This window comes from Gavialis gangeticus, unplaced genomic scaffold, assembly GCF_001723915.1.
Source record: "Gavialis gangeticus isolate Ggan-Ray unplaced genomic scaffold, GavGan_comp1, whole genome shotgun sequence".
NCBI classification, from domain to species: Eukaryota; Metazoa; Chordata; order Crocodylia; family Gavialidae; genus Gavialis; species Gavialis gangeticus.
Window position 1 is genome coordinate 53,287,866 of NW_017728994.1, and position 20,064 is coordinate 53,307,929.

Consider the following 20,064-nt stretch of genomic DNA (forward strand, 5'->3'; position numbering starts at 1 on the left):
ATGTGTGTTCTAATGCAACTCCTTATGGTAAGTTGAATCAAATCAGAATTGAAAATAAAGTATCTTTAATAATTGCAGAATATAAGGTGTGGTTCCAACTATATTTGTTTAATATAGGGCTTTTTGTGATACAGACCATAGTGTGCAGCAAATGTATATTGTTTTAGATAAAAACCTTGAAATGGGAGGAGAGATGGGCCTTCTTTGCAAACAGGAAGAGCTTTGCATTTTAATGCAATTATTTAGCGAAATGACTTGGTTCTAGTGAACAGATTTTTAAGTGGGTCTGAGTGCTTTCATTGCATTAGTGCGTTAAGCTGCATAGTGCAGAGTGACTCTTTCCCATTTAATGATATACTTTGCACTTCTGCCATACCCTTCATTTAAGAATTTCAAACAACTTAGTGGGGGTTGGCAGCCCGTGACACACTCACCGCAAGTGGCACAGGGAGCCTCTGTGTGTAACATGTGGCAAACCAGGGAAAGGATAGGTAGCACAGTGGCAGATAGGGCTGGGAGCAGAAACCAGAGCAGCAGATCATGTAGGGAGCATAGGATGGCACAGAAAGCAGAGTAGCAGATTGGGAAGGGGATGGGGATTGGGGTGGCGCTTTGGGAGGGTGCAGGGCTAATTTGTTACGCACCTACCAAAAAGGTTAGCTCTCAGTGGCTTATACTAACAGATGGAGGGAGGCAAGCAGGTTGATGAGGAAGTCTGTGCATTCGTTGCAGGGAGTTGGTGGTAGAATTAAAAGTTGCATTTAGGAGTTCCCAGCTCTTGCTGCTCAGAGTGCTAGACCATGCCTCTAGTGTTTTGAAATATTCTCAGTAGGCCAGATTTTGTTCCTCCTCTCCCAGACAGGATCAAATGATGTATCGGTAATTGGAGAATTACATAAAGTAGCCATCCTGCATGTTGGTAATATAAGATGACCTGGAATATAAGATGACGCCCCCAATAATTAGATTTGACATATGGGAAATTTATAAATGTTATAATTTTCCAGGTATAGAATCTGTTTATTGGAGGTTTGCATTGTTTTTGACCCCTTCCCATTGCTATCACAGGGAGAATAAATCTCATGGAATCAGGTAAGGGAATCAGGTACCCCCCAACTTCTTCCCCCTGCGGCCCCTCATTATTTACCTTATCAGTCATTGGGCTGGGCTCCAGCAAAGCTGACAGCATTTCAAACCATGGCAAACCCATAGCTTAGCACTGCTCAGTATGTTTGTATACTCTAGATAAGTCCCACAGAGGATCCATATACTAATTTTTCCCCTACTCATGACAGGAACCGGGTGTTCTTGTCACAGATTCTGGGATGCTCCAAAAACTTATATGAGATGAGGCACAGGGCAGCCTGGTCCAGTTGAGAGTGGGGGGGGGGGTCACACTATTCGTATGCTTCAGACTGAGATCAGGGTAACAGAGGGATTCTGGATGAACTGTTTGGGATCCCTCTTTATAATGTTTGCCATACATTTAAAGCTGGTGAAGAAATGGGAATCCTTGGAAATGGAAAAGAAAGGCACAGCTCAGCTGTGGGAGTGAACAGAAAATCAAAATATATTCAGTCTAGTGGCTCACCATGACTTGGGAAAGAATCAGTGCTATGGGGGGGCTGAGTGCAGTGGGCACTACCATGTGTCTTACTCAGGTGGGCTGCCCGAAACCTATCTTTGTGGTAGGTTCCTTCAGTGTGCTTTAGTCATGCTTAGTTATGGCTGCATTTAATCAGCTTCATAGTTGGTTTCCATTAGGGAGCACATGCTGCTTTGGCAGCAGTTTAATGGTAGACAGTGTATTTAATGAGGCTTTTTTGTGTGCGAATGTAAGGTGAGAAGCTTTTTCCCTCATGCTGCTTGCGGGAGAGAAAAGCCTTGTCTTATATTTGAGTAAATACATTATTTGTACAGGCTTGCATTTCTGCAGGCCTTCTAGCCCTTCCCTCCTTTTGAGGATCATCAGAAAACAGCAACCAGTGTTTCTTTAACTACTTGCATGGGTATATGAAGCTATACCCTGATGTAATGTACATTAGTACATAAACCCAACATAAATTATAGTAGGAGCAGGACCAGGCATGTTTATGGCTATCCCAGAGTAACTTGCACATAGGCAGCTCTCTCATTGCACTGTCAGCAGGCATTAGGGAAGCAAGTAATAGCTTATTTGCCTTCACCAAATAGCTACTGGCAGATGCATGTGCACAGATGTAATTAACCCAGATCTCCACTGGATTGATTGGATGAAGGTGTTCTGGTTTAGGGATTTGCATTTGTCTACTATTTTTTTACGGCTTGTAAAGCCAGTAGATATTTAGTCTGTATAGGGCTTGAGCTGCCTGAGATGGTCCACAATAAAAAAAAATATATATTTAAAAATAAAGTTCTGCTTACAGTAACATAACTTCAGTGTCACGTGTAGAACTTTTTCATGTTTTTCCATGTAGGTTTTTAAAATAGTACTTGTATTGATTACATGTGCTCCTCTGTGAGAAGTAGTGTGGCTTACTTTGGAACCCAGGGATCCAGCTGGCTTTAGGGAAAGCTGTGCACACTTATCTTCTCTGAAAATCCAGCCTTTTCACTCCAGTAGCTCTGCTTCTGAATTTATTTTAGAAATAGAAGCGAAGCAGCAGGGGGGATGGCAATTAAGTTGTGACTTTTAAGTTTATCTGTCTGCTGGGACTGAAAGTAACAGACTGTTGCAGAGGGTTGTTGGGTGTAGCCATATTGGTTTAAGGACATAGGGAGGGAAACTAAATATAGACATTGGATTTATGGCACATTATAACCTGCCTGCCATCTGATAACCCCAGGTAACCTGTCTGTTTTTAACCAGCTACATTTTGTCGCCAGGTCAACATTCCCCTTTCCCCCCACCCCATCTACCTGTCTCAAACTTATCATCTCCCATTCCCTCTGATCCTCACTGCTGCACATTTACCTTTTCACAGACCTGCATTTTGCATGTTGCCTTCCATTCCACCCAGGAAAGCGCACACAACACCAGCAGACTCTCCCTGTGCTTGAAGAAGGGTGGTTGTGCCTGAAAGCTTGCAAAGAACAATTTTTCCAACTATTTAGTTGATCTAATAAAAGATCTCACATTTACCCAAAGAACTGTCAGACTGTTGCAGGGGAATACTTTCCCTTAAGATGGTAATATGGAATATTGCATCTTTACCCCCATGACCACGACGAAGGTGGAAGGAAAACTCAGACTGCACACTGCTCTCCAGTTGGGTGGCAGGGAATGGTGTGATCCCACCACCAAATTCTGAAAGAGATGGTACATGAGACTGTAAGTCTGGTAGGAAAAGCTTCTAATAAATCTGTGTAGCTGGGGGTCATATTGTGTATTGCTGAAGAATAGTAAATATAGTACTCTGTGTTCAAGAAGGAGGGACAAATACAGGTCTGTTAGTCTGACCCGAGTAGTAGGCAGAGTGTTGGAACAAATTTTGAAGGAAAGAATTAGTATTAATAAATGGTTAATTATCGCGCAATTCCATTATATAAATGGAAGATGAGACAAAATGTGCTAACAGTACTATGTGTACAACCATGTTCACATCTGACTGTTAAGCCTAATTGCTTTGCTTGGCATAGGAACTGTAGCAGATGTAATCTAGCTGGACGTCAGCAAAGCAGTTGATACCATGCCATGTTGGAAATCATTAGTTAATTTGGAAAAGAGTAGATTAGTGCAAAGAATTGAGAGGGACTGACTTAAAGGGGAGATGACGACAACAGGTTGGGTTGAAAGTGGAACTACTGGACTGGAGAATGCTACTAAAAGGAGTTTCTCAAGGACTGGTTTGGAGACCAATATTTTGGTTTTCTACTAATATCATTGGATTTCTCTTGATACAGCTAGCACAAAAGCAGGATATGTACTAATAAAATTTGCTGATGAGGCAATTAGGAGGCATTATCAGAGAAGCTTATAATGTAAAGGCAGAAGTGGATGTTCTTCAGGACTGAAATGATAGACATTAGATGAAATTTAGTACTGCAGCATGCAAGGAATTCCCTTCAGGACTAATAGCAGTTTCTGCTACAAGCGGGTAGTTTTATCTCTTGGAAATGAGTGCGATATGGATATGCTGGTTTGATCACAGGATTAGTATGAACAGCTAATATTATTGGGCAGTAAAAGTGGCAAATATATTTCCAGGTGAGTGATTTCCAGGATAGAGAGAGAAGTGATAGTGGTGTGGTTAAAAGGCACTGGTGGGATCTCACCTGTATACATTTCTGTTCACCCACATTTAAGAAAGATTAAATCCTAGTGGATGATCAAGGGAATGAAGGTCCTGTGTTTAAGAGACTGAAAGAGCTTTGTTCATTTAGGGCATTTATAGACGTGCTCTTGAGGGGGCTCTGAGAGCTGCTCCAATTAAAGTGCCTGGAGTGTCGCACGTATCAGTGTTTCTGTGCTGAAAAATGGCCATAGAGGCACTTTCACTAAAGGCTGTTGAATGAGCTTTAGTGAAAGCACTGCTGCCGCCACTTTTCAGCACAGGGACGCTGATGCACATGATGCTGGAGTCTCCTGGAGCACAGTAATTCCCACACTCCAGCAGACTCAATTAATGATGTCTCCTCTGACGCTGTAATTACAGTGCATCAGAGCAGCCTCTCTGCATGTGTATAGGTGCCTTCAGTTTTTAGTAAAATGCAGTCTGAGAGCTAGAAGAACTATTTAAGTGAATGGACAGTGTTGGCACAAATGCATGTGAATACATTTAAGAAAATTGAAGAAAGTTCACAACTATTACAGCAGTAAGGGTCTGGAACGGCCTCCTGGTAAGAGCAGTGGAGCAAAAAAGTGGAACAGCCATCTTAAAAGTGGTTGTGAAGAAGGCTGTAATGATGCAGTCGCCTGTAGCAGCAGGGGACCAGACTCGTCTTAAAAAATCCTTTCCAATCATGTGTTCCTTGGCAGAACGACTGTTTTATAGTTAATGAGCCTGAACTAGTGACTGTATTGTTAGTGTCAGAAATACCTTTGCGTGGCGATGCTGTGCAGTCAGAACAGGTATTGGGCCTGCTGTGTTCTGCTGGATTTTTTTTTACTTGCTGCCTTCACTTGCTTGTGCGTTTCCCTACGAAGAAAGATTACAGGGAAAGAGAAGCAAAGATGAGACTTGGGGGGAGGTGGCTTGGGACGTTCTACTTTTACACTGTCTGGTGATTTCTATTAAAGGGTTTTCTAATATATATTATTATTTACTAGGAAATATGGTGAAATTCTGCCCCTCTGACAGGAACTGCTTTGACATTCATTTTTGCTCTCAGTATCACATTGTTCCTGTGAACAGACACACATGCACCCTGTTTTCACGGCCTTGTTACTGGCATAACTACATTTTATATTGCTAAGCAGCAGTCGGCACCATGTATCCTTCGTTCTGCTACTTCATATTCTAGTCTGTGCTGAAGTGCCTAATGGACTTGGGCTCAGAATCTATCAAAAGCTAAAGGTTTGATCAATGAAGAAAAAATGATTGATGTCTTATATTTTGTGTGATGTTTGCCTGTCATTTCCTTACAGACTAGACTTTAAAGGCTGTCTCAGCTCTGAGAAGGGCAATTTAAAACCTGTGCTTTAATGCATTCCTAGAGAGTTGAACCTTGATCATCTTAATATCCTCTGACGGGGTATTCATCTTACATGCGGCTTCCTATAAATGTAGTTAAAATGTGCTACCTAGGCATGTGATTCAAACATTTTATTTATAAAGAAAATAAATGCATAGCTTAGTGGGTCTTAAGACTATGATAGACAACTATAACTATTAATTTAATTTGGAACAGAATCTACATAACATTAATCAACGAATTTCACCCAGTAAATACACCTCTTATGCACGTAAGCTATACATTGCCAGTTTAGATCTTTTTTAAAAATCTAGCTTTTATTAAAGAACATTTTTAATGTACTACTTCAATATGTTTAAGAAAAAAAGTGGACAAATGTTCAGAGAAAAAAAGAAATCTGAGGAGAATTTTAAAAACTATAGATGTTTGACCAGCTCAACAGCCACTGATTCCTGACCTTTTGCATTGACTTTTGCCAGCTTACAGAATCCCACCTTTACTCCAGCCTGTGCAATGAAATTATAGGTCCTCTTCCCAGTAGGGAAAGCCTGGCTATGAGGTCAAGTGCTCCGAAAATCACACTTACCATCAACAATAAGCTATAAGAAATAGCAAAAAGACTTATTGTGAAAACAAGGGATTTCATAATAATCAGTAACCGTATGCTGAGGGCAGACAGGGATATGAAAAAAATAAAAAGGTATAATAACAAAATTTGATCTTACGCCCGATGCCTTAGCACTAAAAATCAGGTTGGTCAGAAGTAGAAGCTCAAAGTCCCTTGTGTTACCCAGCTTTTCTTATTGGGAGACTAAAGTACCCAATGGCTGGGAATTTTTAGACCCCATTTGCCTCTCTAGGCATGACTTAAGTACGTTTTCTTGCACCTGATTACTTGCATATTTTTTCCACTGAATACTTGGAAGCATGTAACTTCCAGGTCCCAGATGTACATCTGTTTATCATGCCAGTCCTAATCCAATTATTTTTAGGAAATGTTTATATCATTTTAGTCTAATTCAGTATCTCCAGTTATAGTTTGGTAGTGTCAGAGTGATGTTTTAAACTGTGATGGTGCAAGAGTTGCCTCTTGGATTATTCCTGCACCATCATGACTCTTGTGTCATTCCAACACTACCAAATGTGTAAAATACTGAAATCTGGCAATTCAGGTGGAAAATGCACAATCTTTAAGGGGAAAAAAGCTGCCAGATTACACAGCGACATCTTTCTAAGCTTGTGAAGAAACACGACAACATCTGCAAAGGACTCATTATCTGCAGCCCTCTAGCTAAGACATTCAACTTCATATATGCAACACAACTATGCTGGAGAACCTTAAACAAACTGAGAAACCATTTTCTTCACCTAACCTACTCCAAAAGGGATCCTATTTATGCAACTAAATTAAGAGAGATTAACCAGGAGACATTGCTGGCTACAATGCAGCAGACACAACATATGACGGAAAATACCTGATGACAGCCATCTAACACAAGGGTGCACAGCCTCCAGCCCGTGGACTAGATCTGGTCTGCAGTGCCTGCCATCTGGCCTGCAGGGCTCCCCATGTGTCCAGAAATTTGGTGGCAGGGGAATGGAAATTTGCTCGCCTGCTGCCATATCTCTAGGTGTGTGAGGCCTGATCCCAGTGCACTGGGCTAGGCAAAGGTGGCTCTGGGCCCCAGGGCCTAGTCCTGGTGTGGGGGCTAGGAAAGGGCATTACTACCTCTGTCCCCCAGACCCAGTTTTGTCAGCCCCTGCTTTGCTGGGGACCCAGTCCCATTGGGGGGGGAAGGTGCCAGGTCCTCAAGACCCAATCCTGGGATGTGGGGCAGGGAGGGTTGATACTGAGCCCCAGGGCCTGATCTGGCCCAAAGGTGGGCCCCCTGCTATGCATCTAGCGCCCAGGGCCAAAAGATTATACACCACTATTCAAATAGAAGAAGAAAAAGTAGATTTGGCCATCACAATAGAAGCTACCTCACAGGCAGCATACCAGACACTAAACACTGCGTAACATTAGCTATGAATAGGTACCAAATACTGAATGGTAAATCTTAACATTAACTGTAAATAGAGACCCAATTCCTGAAACTACTTATGCATGATGTTCCATGAACCCCCAAAATATTGACTGCTTGTAACAGGGGGAAAACTTTAAAAAAAATACGGCGCTTGCTGATTTTTTCACTCTCTCTATTGCAAAACTTACAGAAGAATTGCTCTTGTGCTGCATGTAAAGCTGCTCTGTGAACTCTTACCATCCCTCTTACGGGCATGGTATTCTAATTTGATGTATGGGAAGAGGGAGGTACGGAAAAATTAAATTTCTTGCCTAGCATGTCAACAGATGAATCAGAAATGCAACGCAGCTCCCAGACCTGGAGCTTAACCACTGAACTAATTATGTCTTAATAATGTTGTTTTACATTTGTAGGAAACCTGTCTAGTTTAAGTCGTCTTGGCCTGAGGTACAATAGGCTGTCGTCAATTCCGAAGTCGTTTTCAAAATGCAGTGAACTTGAAGAACTGAATTTGGAGAACAACAACATTTCTACTTTACCAGAGGTGAGAGGCACGAGGTGCAGGTTGGGGTGAATGTGGTCAGGAATTTTTCAGTTTCAGGACATCAGAATAAAGCAGACAAAAAGGTGCCGAAGGCTCACTTTGGTCTCTTGCCTCGGCTTAGGCAAGAATGTCCTGTTCGTTCTGCACGCAAAGAATTGTCTTTAGCATCTTCGTAATGCGGGCTCGAGTGCAGTCTTATACCAGTGTTACCTTACCACTGCAGTACGTCTTTCTTGACGACACACCACCCAGTGGCAAAAAGAAAATTCATCAGCATTTCTTTGGTGACCTGGGATTGTGCACAGGGCTAGGAAGGAGCGACTCTTCTGCTTTGTGCTTCTCCAGTAACTGCCAGTCCAACTATTTTCCTGCCCCATCCCAGTCATAGGATATGCTAGTTTCCTTAACCATCACTGCACTTGACTTTGCAGGGAACATGATGCTCCTAGGGATTTGGCACCTAATTTCCCTCTAGAAAGAATACTTTTCAGCTCAGTTTGTGGTTTGGAGCTGGTGAGAGAGATGAGGCCTGATTCCAGTAAACTTAAGTACTCTCTCTACTCTGAAATACCCACAAACATCCCATTTTTTTCTGCCTGTGATACAGATTGTTATTGGCAATTCAAAGAGGTCAGAGCACAATCTTAGACTGGGGTTTGCAGAGCCCTGCTAGTTTGCACCTTTGCTCTTCCCATGTCTCAGATTGACATAACAGGACAGCAGTCCATCGGATTTCATGGTGATGATGGCTTTTTGCACTGGCAAATGTTTAGAAGCCACTTTTTAAATTAAAGCTTAGTGTGTGAGTAAGAATCGCTCAACTTGTGAATTCACTCTAAAATCAGCAGATTGTTTGGGTTTTCTTTGCTTCCTTGGCAAAGCATATTGCTTCTATTTAGACTTGTAGAAAAGTAGGGCTGGAAGGGCCTTTCAGAGGCCATCCAATCAAGCTGCCCATATGAGGCAGATTCATCCATATCCAAACCATCCTATGCAAATCCATTGTTTAACCTATTAACAAAACTACAGCATAAACCCTGACACAACCACATGGCATAACACCCTCAACTGCCACAGGTAAAGCAGGGGGACCATGGTGGCTGGTGTCTTGCTGTTGCAAATAATAAGCTTGAGAGATCCAACGAAGAGGGCCGCAGCTCCTGGTACAGAGGAAAGCAGAAACCCCGACAGTCCTTACAAATCTGGCCATGGCATAAAAGCCCATCCTCATCCCAGATATGGCAGTCAGTCTGACCCTGAACAGAAGGGCAAGACCCTCTAGCCAGGAACCTCTGGGTTTAAGTCGCAGCAGCAGCTTTGATGCTTCCCAGTCAGTATCCCCAGCCTTGGCTGCTGCCAACACCCAGTGGTCCTGAGGAAGTTGAAAAAAGAGTGAACAAACTGTGTCATAGAAGGGGGAAAACATTCTTTTCTGGCACCATGGGGCAACCAGCAAAGCCCAGAAGCATGGGAAATACCTGTAATACAACATAGACATCCTAGAAGCCACATTAGTCTTCTACCATTCATGTGCTTTCATTGTGTGGGAATGGTTTCTTGTTGGGCTTCCAGTATTGTGCCCTTTAAAAGCTTCCAGCCCTCCTGGGTGCCTTTATCCTTCAGTCTTTCTTCCCATGGTACCATGTCTATTAACTCCCCTTGTGTGGGTTGAATTCTGCCTTTTTGAAACCTGGCATCTTAGTCCTGCTGACCTTGTGCTTTCCCCGTCTCAGGATCATGAATTCTATCAAATTGCAATTGCTTCCTCCCAAATTTCCCATCATGTTTGTTTTCCACCAGTTTTTCCCTATTGGTCAGGACATGATCCAAGATAGATGATTTGCTAGTTGTATCCTCAACCTTCTGGAACAAAAAGTTGTCCCCCACACAAGTTAGGGTTGTCTTGACATTTTATATCTGGCTCTCTTATTCTTCCAGCAGACATCCAGCAAGTTGAAGTCTCTTACCAGTACCATCTTATAACTTTTGGATTGTTTTGTCATCTACTTGAAAAGTGCCTTATCCACCTCTCCATCCTGACTTGGTGGCCTACAATAAATCCCCAAAATTATATTGTGGCTGTATCTTTCATCTTATAGCTTCACCCAAATATTTTGATATACTGTCTTCGCCTTCTGAACCAGGGAACAAGTGTATGTTTTTGCCATACAAGGTGACACCATCACTTTTTCTTCCAACCCTGTTCTTACAAAATGAATTGTAGTTCCCAGCATTGACGTTTCAGGCGTAAGAGCTGTCCCGCCAAGTCTCTTTGATACCAATCAGTTCATAGTTCTTTTTCGCTGGGCTATGACTTCTGGCTCATTTTGGTTTTTCACCCCATATTTCTTGCATTTGTATACATACATTGGACATATATTGCATTTTAACCTACTTGTTTCTCTTTTGCATCTCTTGTTGCTGTCTTCTGACTTTCTGGCCCTTTCCCAGGATTGAGCAGCTACTTCCAGTCCTTTCCGCCCCTGGATTTTTTTCTCTGTTACCACCATCCCCTGTGGAATCTAGTTGAAAACCCTCCTTGCTAGGTTAGGCAGACGATGCCCAAAGGTACTCTTCCCTGTTATGGCAGTCTTTCTATGATGGCACAAGTATAAACAGCACATTTTACAATTCACATTTATACTTCACTATAGGAGAATCCTGTTGGAGACGGAAGGAGTTTTGCCACAGACCTAATTGGATTCAGGATTTTCCCTTATGTTTTCTAGGGGAAAGTCCCTCCCATCTTGTAGAACTGATTGGAGCTTAAGATTTCAGAATACACTGAACAGAATTTATTCTACTATATTTCAAAGCCTCGTCTAAATGTTACCACCACATCATTTCAGTTTTTGGACTTGTTCTACAAAGAACCACATGTTGCTCTTGAATTGCCTGTATCAAATAATTAAAATCTACCTCAATTGGATGAGTGAAGTGGGAGGCTTTACAGACAACAAAAGAGCTGAAAATAAATTGGGGAAGCTTTAGAAGCACCCAACTACAATAATTGCTTTTCTGCAGAGTAATTATCTTAAGTTCAGCAATGATTGACTAGAAACAGAATTGAATAAATATTGAGGTAAAACTGACTTATGTTCACTTTTGAGAGAAAGTAGCCTGGCTGCTTTTAAGAACAAAGCTTAGCGACTCCACCCAGGCTTCTTATGGAAGTAACTGCCCTGTGATTGCAGATACAAAAGTGATTCACTAAAGAACTGATTACGTCTTCTAAAGTAAGCTGACTTGTAACACAAAACTCCCTAGACATAGTTCTGCTTTACCCATAGGGGTTAACCTGACAGTTAGTTACACATAAGTACAAAGGGGCAGCTCAAGTATTCATGTGGTAATGTAATCCATTTAAAATTAAGCATCCTTGGCTACAGTATAAAGAAACTCTGTTTGTAGTGAAAATTGCTGAATTGCAAAACGTAGCCAGAACTCATTACACAATAGCTAATAAATATTATATCGTAAAAGGATGGTTTAGGAAAAGAAGTTCCACAGTTTCCATAAATATTGAATGCATTGTTCTTGTCTAATGTGTAACTAAGCTTTCCTCTTTCCTTTCAAAAACATTTTAATTGTTAATTACTTGTGAACTCTTAGACTGCACCAGATAATATATATTATTATTGTTAATGTCTTTGCATAGTCATAGATATAAAAAGTGGCATTTGAAATGCAAAGGTCTGTTTGAAACAATAAGGTTTAAGTGTTAGGCAACCCCGGAGCACTACTGCAAAGTTGAGAACCAGGAACTCCAACCATATAAAACTTGCTAAAAGGAGGATATCCTCCTAGAAGACTGTTAAATAATGATTAGATTTTAATATGACTAATATCTCTGCAATGTAAAGGTCTATTGTTTAAGTTTTTTGGGGAAAATTGTTACAGTGATTTGACTGAGATAAGTCTTTTGTGTGTGCGTGTTCAAATGTCTGCAAGTTTATCGGCTCACAACAGCATGCAGTAGATGAAGTTGCAGTTTAATTCTCTCTAGCAGCCGAAAAACACTTGTGGGTAAAGCCCATTGAGGCATATTTTATGGCAGCTGTGATGTAGTTGTGACCCAAAAGTGAAGAAATTTGAATTTGAGGTTGAAGTTTTTTGTGAAACTGCAGCTTTTCTGTCCTGAGCCTAGTTATTACAATATTTATGATATGTAATATCATTCATAAATGTCTAATCCCTGCCATAATTAAGCAAATAGGGCTGAATTTAAGGTTGGCATAATAACAAGCAGAGATGAAATTTCAGCTGTAGAATGGCATTCACTATTTATTTCTGTAGTGCCAACTGTGGGCGCCTAGCAATTTACTGCCCGGTAAGAACCTGCGGTCTCTGTCTGACGGCCTTATAATCTAATTACATGCAAGAAAGCCCAGAAAGGCAGATGAGAAGATGAGCAGTGGGTTTGACTAGCAGCTCAGCAACCAGTTTAATGCTGGCTTTTTGTTTTTGCATCTCTTTATTCTTTGTTTGTCACAAAATGGCAAATATAGTTAAACTTACGGCAGGAATACGATCCCCCCCCTCCCCCCCCCCATTTCTGAGAAATGCAGATATGGGGCTGGTGCAGGGAAGGTGGCAGAGGTGTGCGAGTGGGTGGGTGAGTGTGTGAATGTGATGTCTTCTGGACTGTTTTGGTTAGTGTGTGTTACCTGAACTGTGAGATGCTTTTAAAATACTTGTTTGCCTGGCTGCAGTGGCTGAAGTTGTAATAGTCTGTAAAGGGAATTTGGCGTTGTCAGGTCTATTCATAAAATAGACTTTTTTTAAATACACATCTGTGTTACTATAATAACACATTGAAAAGCAGTGTATTGGTTACCGTCTACTTGAGTCCACATACAACAGTTTAGCACCATTAGTTTTGTACTTCCTACACAATTGCCATGAAGCTTGTCCCAGTTCAGAAGTACAGGCTGCACTTCATTTAGTACTGGAAATGCTGGTTAGACATGGTGTATTTTTGGCTGAGCTTTCTAGCTGTCCACTCTCTGGATTGCTCTAGACAGAGCTATCAGTGTTTGCTGAAAACTGAGCAACAGGTTATAAAACCATTACTTTTTTTCAGAAGTAGCATTTGGAAAGAAAAATAATAGCTGTGTTTCCAAATGCTGGTATGTTGCCCTCTTGTATACTGGTACAATGTGGGCATGTCAACAAGTTCATTAATGTGCTGTAATTATGGCACATTTGGTTTAGCACTTGTAATAACAGCGTTACTGCGCATTAAGTTTAGTTTGGTACCTGTAATACTACAGGGAGTAATTTAGGACCTGTTTTTTAGTAATAATAGGTACTAAGTTAATGCGCTGTAATCAGCGCTACTGCGCATTAGCACAAAGGCATGCTTTTAAAGTGACATTAATGCTCATTAGACTAAATCCTACTGCACTTTAGCACGGTTTTTGCCAGCTGCACTAATGCGCAGTAGAATTTGTCTTCTGCACATTAAGCACCTTGTTTAGATGTGCCCTATGTGTGGGAGCACAGAAATAAAGGTAACACCTAGAGATAGAGAGAGAAATTAATTGGGTGGGCTTTTACTGAATTTAAGGCTAGCTAATATTACAGCACTTCTATTTTTGGGGTGTAGTGGGGGAAGTTTCTTAAAGTGACCTAGTGGGGAAAGGATGCATGTTCAACTAAATGTAAAATCCTAAACTTGAGTAAATAGATGTGCTGAATGGGTGCATGTGTTCATTTTCTACAGGGACTTTTATCCAGTCTTGTGAAGATGACTAGTTTAACACTAGCCAGGAATTGCTTCCAGTCGTACCCTGTGGGTGGTCCATCACAATTCTCTACAATCTACTCTCTCAACATGGAACACAACCGCATCAATAAAATCCCCTTTGGAATTTTCTCTAGAGCGAAAGTGTTAAGCAAGCTGAACATGAAGGTGAGGCACTGTCATGCTAATGTTTTTAAAATCCAGACCAGAGGATTGAATTGATTTCTGTGAACTCCAACTACGTAAAGAACAGAAGACATATAAGACCTAAAGAAAGGCACTTTTGCCTTAGTTGCATATTGCAGGCACAAATCCGTTACCAAATATTTTACTGACTTAAAAGAAAAAAGCCGAGATTATTGAAAGTAAAATGTTTTTTAATTTTTAAACCTTTTTCTGCTGTTAACTGCAGCTTCGACTTCAGTTTGTTAAATGAAAATCATCATGCATTAAATTAGTTGCGGATTCATATTTCCAAGCACACACGTTTGAGTCTCGGAATACTACAAGGCAATAGTTCATTTCAGTGGAATAGAAAATTATGGAATTTACTAATATTATTGGCTTTTTGGTTTTGTATAAATTTGGGCTTTCTGTAAAATGATCTAAATTGGGATTGTGTTGTGGGGAATATAGCTAGTGAGAACAAATAGGAGTACTTTGCCCCTTCTGTGTACTGTGCTAGGTGCTGTATGTGTTTGATTTAAGGACATATTTTTGTTTCTAGACTGCTAGACAGGTTACAGATGCAGAAAATAGACTGTATGAACAGTTGAATAACACTGAAGCAGTTGGATTGCTTTAACGTATGACCAAGTACAGCCAGAGATAACAATGTTTCTTAGACATGACAAACAATTTCTTGATGTAATTTTAAAAAACGCATTTGTTGATAGATGACGCAAGTTGTTTATTCCTAGTTGGACAGCGTTGAAAAGATAGGAGCTTTCAAACTGTCTTTTCTTCAAAGAGCTTGCGGACTGAAATACAAACTTAAATGGAAGTGCAACATTAAAGGTTCGAGGCATTGGCTGGAACGTGTTTTAGAGGTTTTAATATTATTACCAAAACTCTATAACTCTTCTTTGGATATTGGATCCATTTTCATTAGCTTAAATTCGTGCTGACTTCAGATAAAATGGTATCTTGAAGATAACTGAATTATTAAAGTTGGTGTCTTGATGTGTTACCTTGGAAAGGGCGTTCTGTTTGTAGTTGCAGTGCAGGAGAATGAGACGAAAGGAGAAACGTTTTCTGTGGAAGACTGAATTGATTTGCGTTTTTAAAATTATTTCAGAAAATACACATGGGGGGAGAGAGTATCAGGCCATGTGAAAGCTGCAGTTAAGGTTGGCTGTTGTCAGGTTTAAACACTTAGCGAAATGTTTGTTGGTCTCTAACGTAGATAATTATTCTTCTGTAAAGGTACCAGGCAGTCTTTAATTTGTTTACCAATAGTTTGAACAGCCTGGCTACTGGTTAGTTTGAATTCCCGCTATCCAGTGGCTTGGACCTAATCGTATTTCAGGCAGTCTGGGTAACTCGAGATTGTGATTCATTCCCAATGTTTGTACTGCATCAGCAGTTCTGGTGCATCTGTTGTTTGCAAACACCAGGTGTAGAGTTTTTATAACGCGGGTTCAGTCCCTGACTGGTCCTGGTGTTCCAGCTGCCGGTCATAGGCCTTGAACCATAAATAACACTGATTCTTAGAAAGCAATTTAAGTGTACTTGACTTTGCTGAGTCATTAATAGCATCGGTGCCCAATATGGGTCAGTTTTGTTTTGTTCTCTTCCAGTTCCCCCTTAAGGCAGGTATTCATGCCCAAAGTGTTCATATTGGACCCAAGTATACACTCTCTCGAAGAAAGTAACGTGTCAGACAACTGCGACAACTGAAATGTCAAGAGTTCTTGCCCTTCTAGTCTGCCCTTTCCATTTGTCACGTTGGTAATGCAAAGAAAGCTCTATCTCAAGATTGGATGGTGCTCATCACATTTTTGGAATTCTTCTTTTTTAAATGTTCTAATATTTATCAAAGTTTTTCCTGTAGATTTTAAGTAAAAATAAATATATATATTTTTTTTATTTAAAGTAAGTGCTCCATTTTAATTCATTCTCCAAGCTGGCTGCTTTTCAAATGCAAAATCTAAATGTTTCATGTCTTCAATCACAGGACAATCAGCTGACCTCTCTTCCTTTGGACTTTGGAACTTGGATTAGTATGGTAGACCTGAACTTAGCCACTAATCAGCTCTCAAAAATTCCTGAGGATGTCTCTGGGCTGGTTTCCCTTGAGGTGAGAACATAGTGAATATCTGAGTAACCAAATCTTCAGATAATAATTTTCTCTGTTTCTGATTTAAGTGATGTTATTTTGGGTAATCCATGAAAAAAATGTAAAGAAGTATGTGTACATTTCAGATGCTTAGGTCTTACTTGAATAACCTTTTTGGAGTCTGGTGCTCTTGAATGCTGTGCGTACACATCTCATGTATTATTTGCTTTGAAAAAGAAATGCCTCCCAACCATATGTATAGTGTTATGGAAAATAAAATGAAATCAAACTAGGTTCAGTGCTCAGAAGCTCCAGCATAGAAGTAAAGGAAGCCAAAAAATCCAGTGAAGGGATAAGCCTTAACCATATGGACCAAGCCTTAACCATAAAGGTGGACACTTGGTACTCTCTTGGACCTTCTTTGGGCAGGAAATTATGTAGGCAGATGCCAGGAACTAAGATGAGCCTTCTCTTTTGTTCTTACTGGGAACGTCTACACAAGGCGCTAACTGCTCAGTAGCCTAGTAACACTTTGCAGTAGTGTGCTGGGCAGAAACCATGCTAACACGCCACTGTGCAGTAGTATTAGGCTATTATGCAGTAAGCATCACTAAAATCCCATGCGCTGGCACTAGTGCACAATAGCATGATTTGCTGCACATGGATTTAGTACTTGGTTAACCAAGTACTAAACTTAATGTGTAACAACTGTGGTGCATTAATGAATGTGTAGACGCGCCCACTCAGATGGAACCCTGTAAGGGTGAGCAAAGACAGACGAGTTTAATTGCCTGAAAGGGACAGAAGGGCATTTGAGCAAGTAGTTCTGCACGTTAAGGGAACTCTGAAACCGTCAGCAGGTCACTGAAAAGAATCTGTTGATAGAGCCAATAATAAATGGCACACTTAAAGTTTAAAGATGCTCCAGTATAACTGTTTGTGCTGTAACTTTCCTTCCAATCAGCTGATAATTTTCTGTGGTTTGCGGGGAGGTTAAAATTTTATGTAGGTAGGGTGTACTCAATGATCCAGTTCTCTTTCACTCAAGAATCTTTCTGTTTATAATATCAAAATCAGCAACTTCTGGAAAATGGACAATGAAATGCCATGCTACTCAAGCCAGAGATCTTTAAGGCCTGGAAGGCCATTAGCTTTATTTTCCCTTAAAATAAAGATGTGGGTACAAAGAGTTTTTTATGCAATGTTTTTAATGCAAAAACTGAAGGTTTCTGCAGCAGTGCAAAACAGAGGGCTCCTTAGGGATTAGATCACTGGGCTCTGAGCACTTGCAGATCATACTGAATTAACATGGTGTCATGGACACTTGGAGCTACTAAAAATTAAATGTTGCATGTCAGTTTGCTCATTAGTAAAATGTCATAATTGCCTGCCTCATGGTGGTATGAGGCTTGATTGCTTTTAGGGATCTTTTAGCTCCCCGGGTGAAAGGTGGTGTATTAGTGCAAACTGTGAATAATATAATTATTTATGCGGCATCATAGGTGACCCTGGTACTTGAAAGCATAGGTAAAGATGGATTTTTTAGCCCAGAGGAGCTTCATCTAACTGAAATTAGAACAAATAGGAGGTGGTGGCAACCCCAGGAAGACTAGGGAAGGGGATTGATAAATGATCACTTGAGAGATGAGTGCATGTGTGTAGAGAATTCCCAAGTGCTTCGTTATGCAAGGTTTCAGGGCTCCCTTTTCAAAATCCACTTGTGGATGGACTTGAGGAGGGGGTGAGGCTTGGTAGATCAGGGAGGGTATGGAAAGCAGAGGGGACAACAAGAAAGAGGACAGTGGGGAAGGCAAAGAAAATGAAGTTTGTAGTAGGTCTGGTTTTCTTCACTTGTTAGCTCTGTTTTGTTTTTATCTTTCCTGTAGTCTTGTGCATTTTTCAGGTAATTTCATTGATCTGCAATCTGTTCTTGTCAATTTAAATTTCAGTAATTTAACTTTGTAGAATATTTTTTTTAATTGCTGATTTTTGTTTCCTTATTTTTTACTCCCATAGGTTTAGCATGTGCCGGTTTTGCACTGAATGTCATGTAGTTCCAAAGTGTAAAGAGAGACTTTTATTGTTTGCTTTATTATGTTACTGAAAACACATTTTTTTCTTAAGGTTCTTATCTTGTCAAACAATCTTCTAAGGAAACTTCCCCATGGCATTGGAAATCTGCGGAAACTGCGAGAATTGGATCTAGAGGAGAACAAACTGGAATCCTTGCCAAATGAAATAGCTTACCTTAAGGATCTGCAGGTAAAGCAATGAATTGAGATGTATTGTATAACCCTTTCATTTATACCAAGCCAATTTGAAAGTTCTTTGTTAAACTGATTGTACTCATCACTCCTAGGAAAGCTTAAGGAAGGGATTCAGATTAGTGTAGGCAATCAGTTATCAGGACTCTTAGTTTTATTCCCACTGTTTCCATCATCTTGGTTAATTCTGTGATCCAGTTAGACCATATAACATTGAATAAAATAACAAAGTCATTACTGGAATAGCTCAAGATTTCAGTAATGTTTATAAAAAGCTGTTATTTTTTTTGATGAAATGTAGGTCTAAAAGTATATATTTACTGCTATATTTAATAACATTCAACAGAAATTTTGAACTTTGTCAAGAGGTAGGGATTGCTCCCTCTTCTGCAAGCTGTTGTTTTACCGGCTAGATTTTCTGATATTTCTCTGTCTGTTTGAAAGCATGTAGTATTAATTTAGTATTTTTAAAAACTTCCCCTCCAGAAACTAGTTTTGACTAATAATCAGTTGACCACCCTTCCAAGAGGAATTGGTCACCTTACCAATCTGACGCATCTTGGGCTTGGAGAGAATCTTCTTACACACCTTCCTGAAGAAATTGGTAAGATGCTGTTTCTGCTTTCACATACAGTATGATAAAGCAATAATTGCCAGGTGGTGGCAACCTCTGGCTGCAGCCCATGTGGCCCACCAACTTATTTCATCCAGCCTGTGAAGATGGGACGTACGTTGTCTGCCTTTGGACCAAAGTCTGTTAATTTAGCCTCCTGTTCCTAAAAGGTGCCCTGCCCTAGAGCCCTGAGAGAGACCATATAATATGCATCTCATATGTCCACAAAGCACATAAGTGCCATACTGGGTCAGGCCAATGGTCCGTCTAGCTCCGTATCATTCTGTCTCTGACAGTGGCAGAAATCAATGCTGTAGAGAGAGAGCATTGAATCATTTATCGCTAGAGTGACCTATCCCTATTTGGTATCCTTTCTGGCATTCACCGTTATTGGTTTAGAGATGCTAGAAGAAACATTTCCAAGTTTCTCCACATGAAAAACATATCGCCAGAAGAACTGTCTTGGGAAGAGCACTGCAGCATGTTTTCTCGTAACTGTTTCATAAAACTATAGTGAAGGAAATCATCTTTTTTTTTTGCTGATTAGTTATTCTGTATATGAACAGTTTTTACAGAGGAAAACTAAAATGGAGTAATATGTTTCTCTGTGTTAGCACCTGATAAAGTAGATTGTTGTCTGTGACAGTGCATGGCTCTCTGAAGCAGTTAGTCCTGAAGGGGGCCACCCTGCTCTACCTTCTGCCTTCCTGTGTGTGTGGATAAATAGCATTTTAAAATTATTCCACTTTACAGCTGAGCCTCTGTAACTGTTTCATAGTTTCTAGGGTCGGAAGGGACCTGAGAAGATCATCTAGTCCGACCCCCTGCCATGGCAGGAAAGAGTACTGGGGTCAAACGAACCCAGCAAGGTGTTCATCTAACCTCCTCTTAAAACCCCCCAGGGTAGGAGCCAGCACCACCTCCCTTGGAAGTTGGTTCCAGACCCTAGCCGCCCTGACTGTGAAATAGCGCCTTCTGA

The 20,064-nt window shown here is 40.6% G+C and overlaps 1 protein-coding gene across 1 annotated transcript in view; it reads left to right on the plus strand.

Annotated features, from left to right (window-relative positions):
- The window catches only part of SHOC2 (SHOC2, leucine rich repeat scaffold protein), a 54,757-nt gene that overhangs the window by 31,318 nt on the left and 3,375 nt on the right, over positions 1-20,064 (plus strand). The window contains exons 3-7 of the mRNA XM_019502796.1: positions 8,054-8,184; positions 13,910-14,098; positions 16,107-16,229; positions 18,333-18,470; positions 18,959-19,076. Of these exons, the coding sequence (XP_019358341.1) occupies positions 8,054-8,184; positions 13,910-14,098; positions 16,107-16,229; positions 18,333-18,470; positions 18,959-19,076 (699 nt within the window). The remainder of the gene's footprint in view (positions 1-8,053; positions 8,185-13,909; positions 14,099-16,106; positions 16,230-18,332; positions 18,471-18,958; positions 19,077-20,064) is intronic.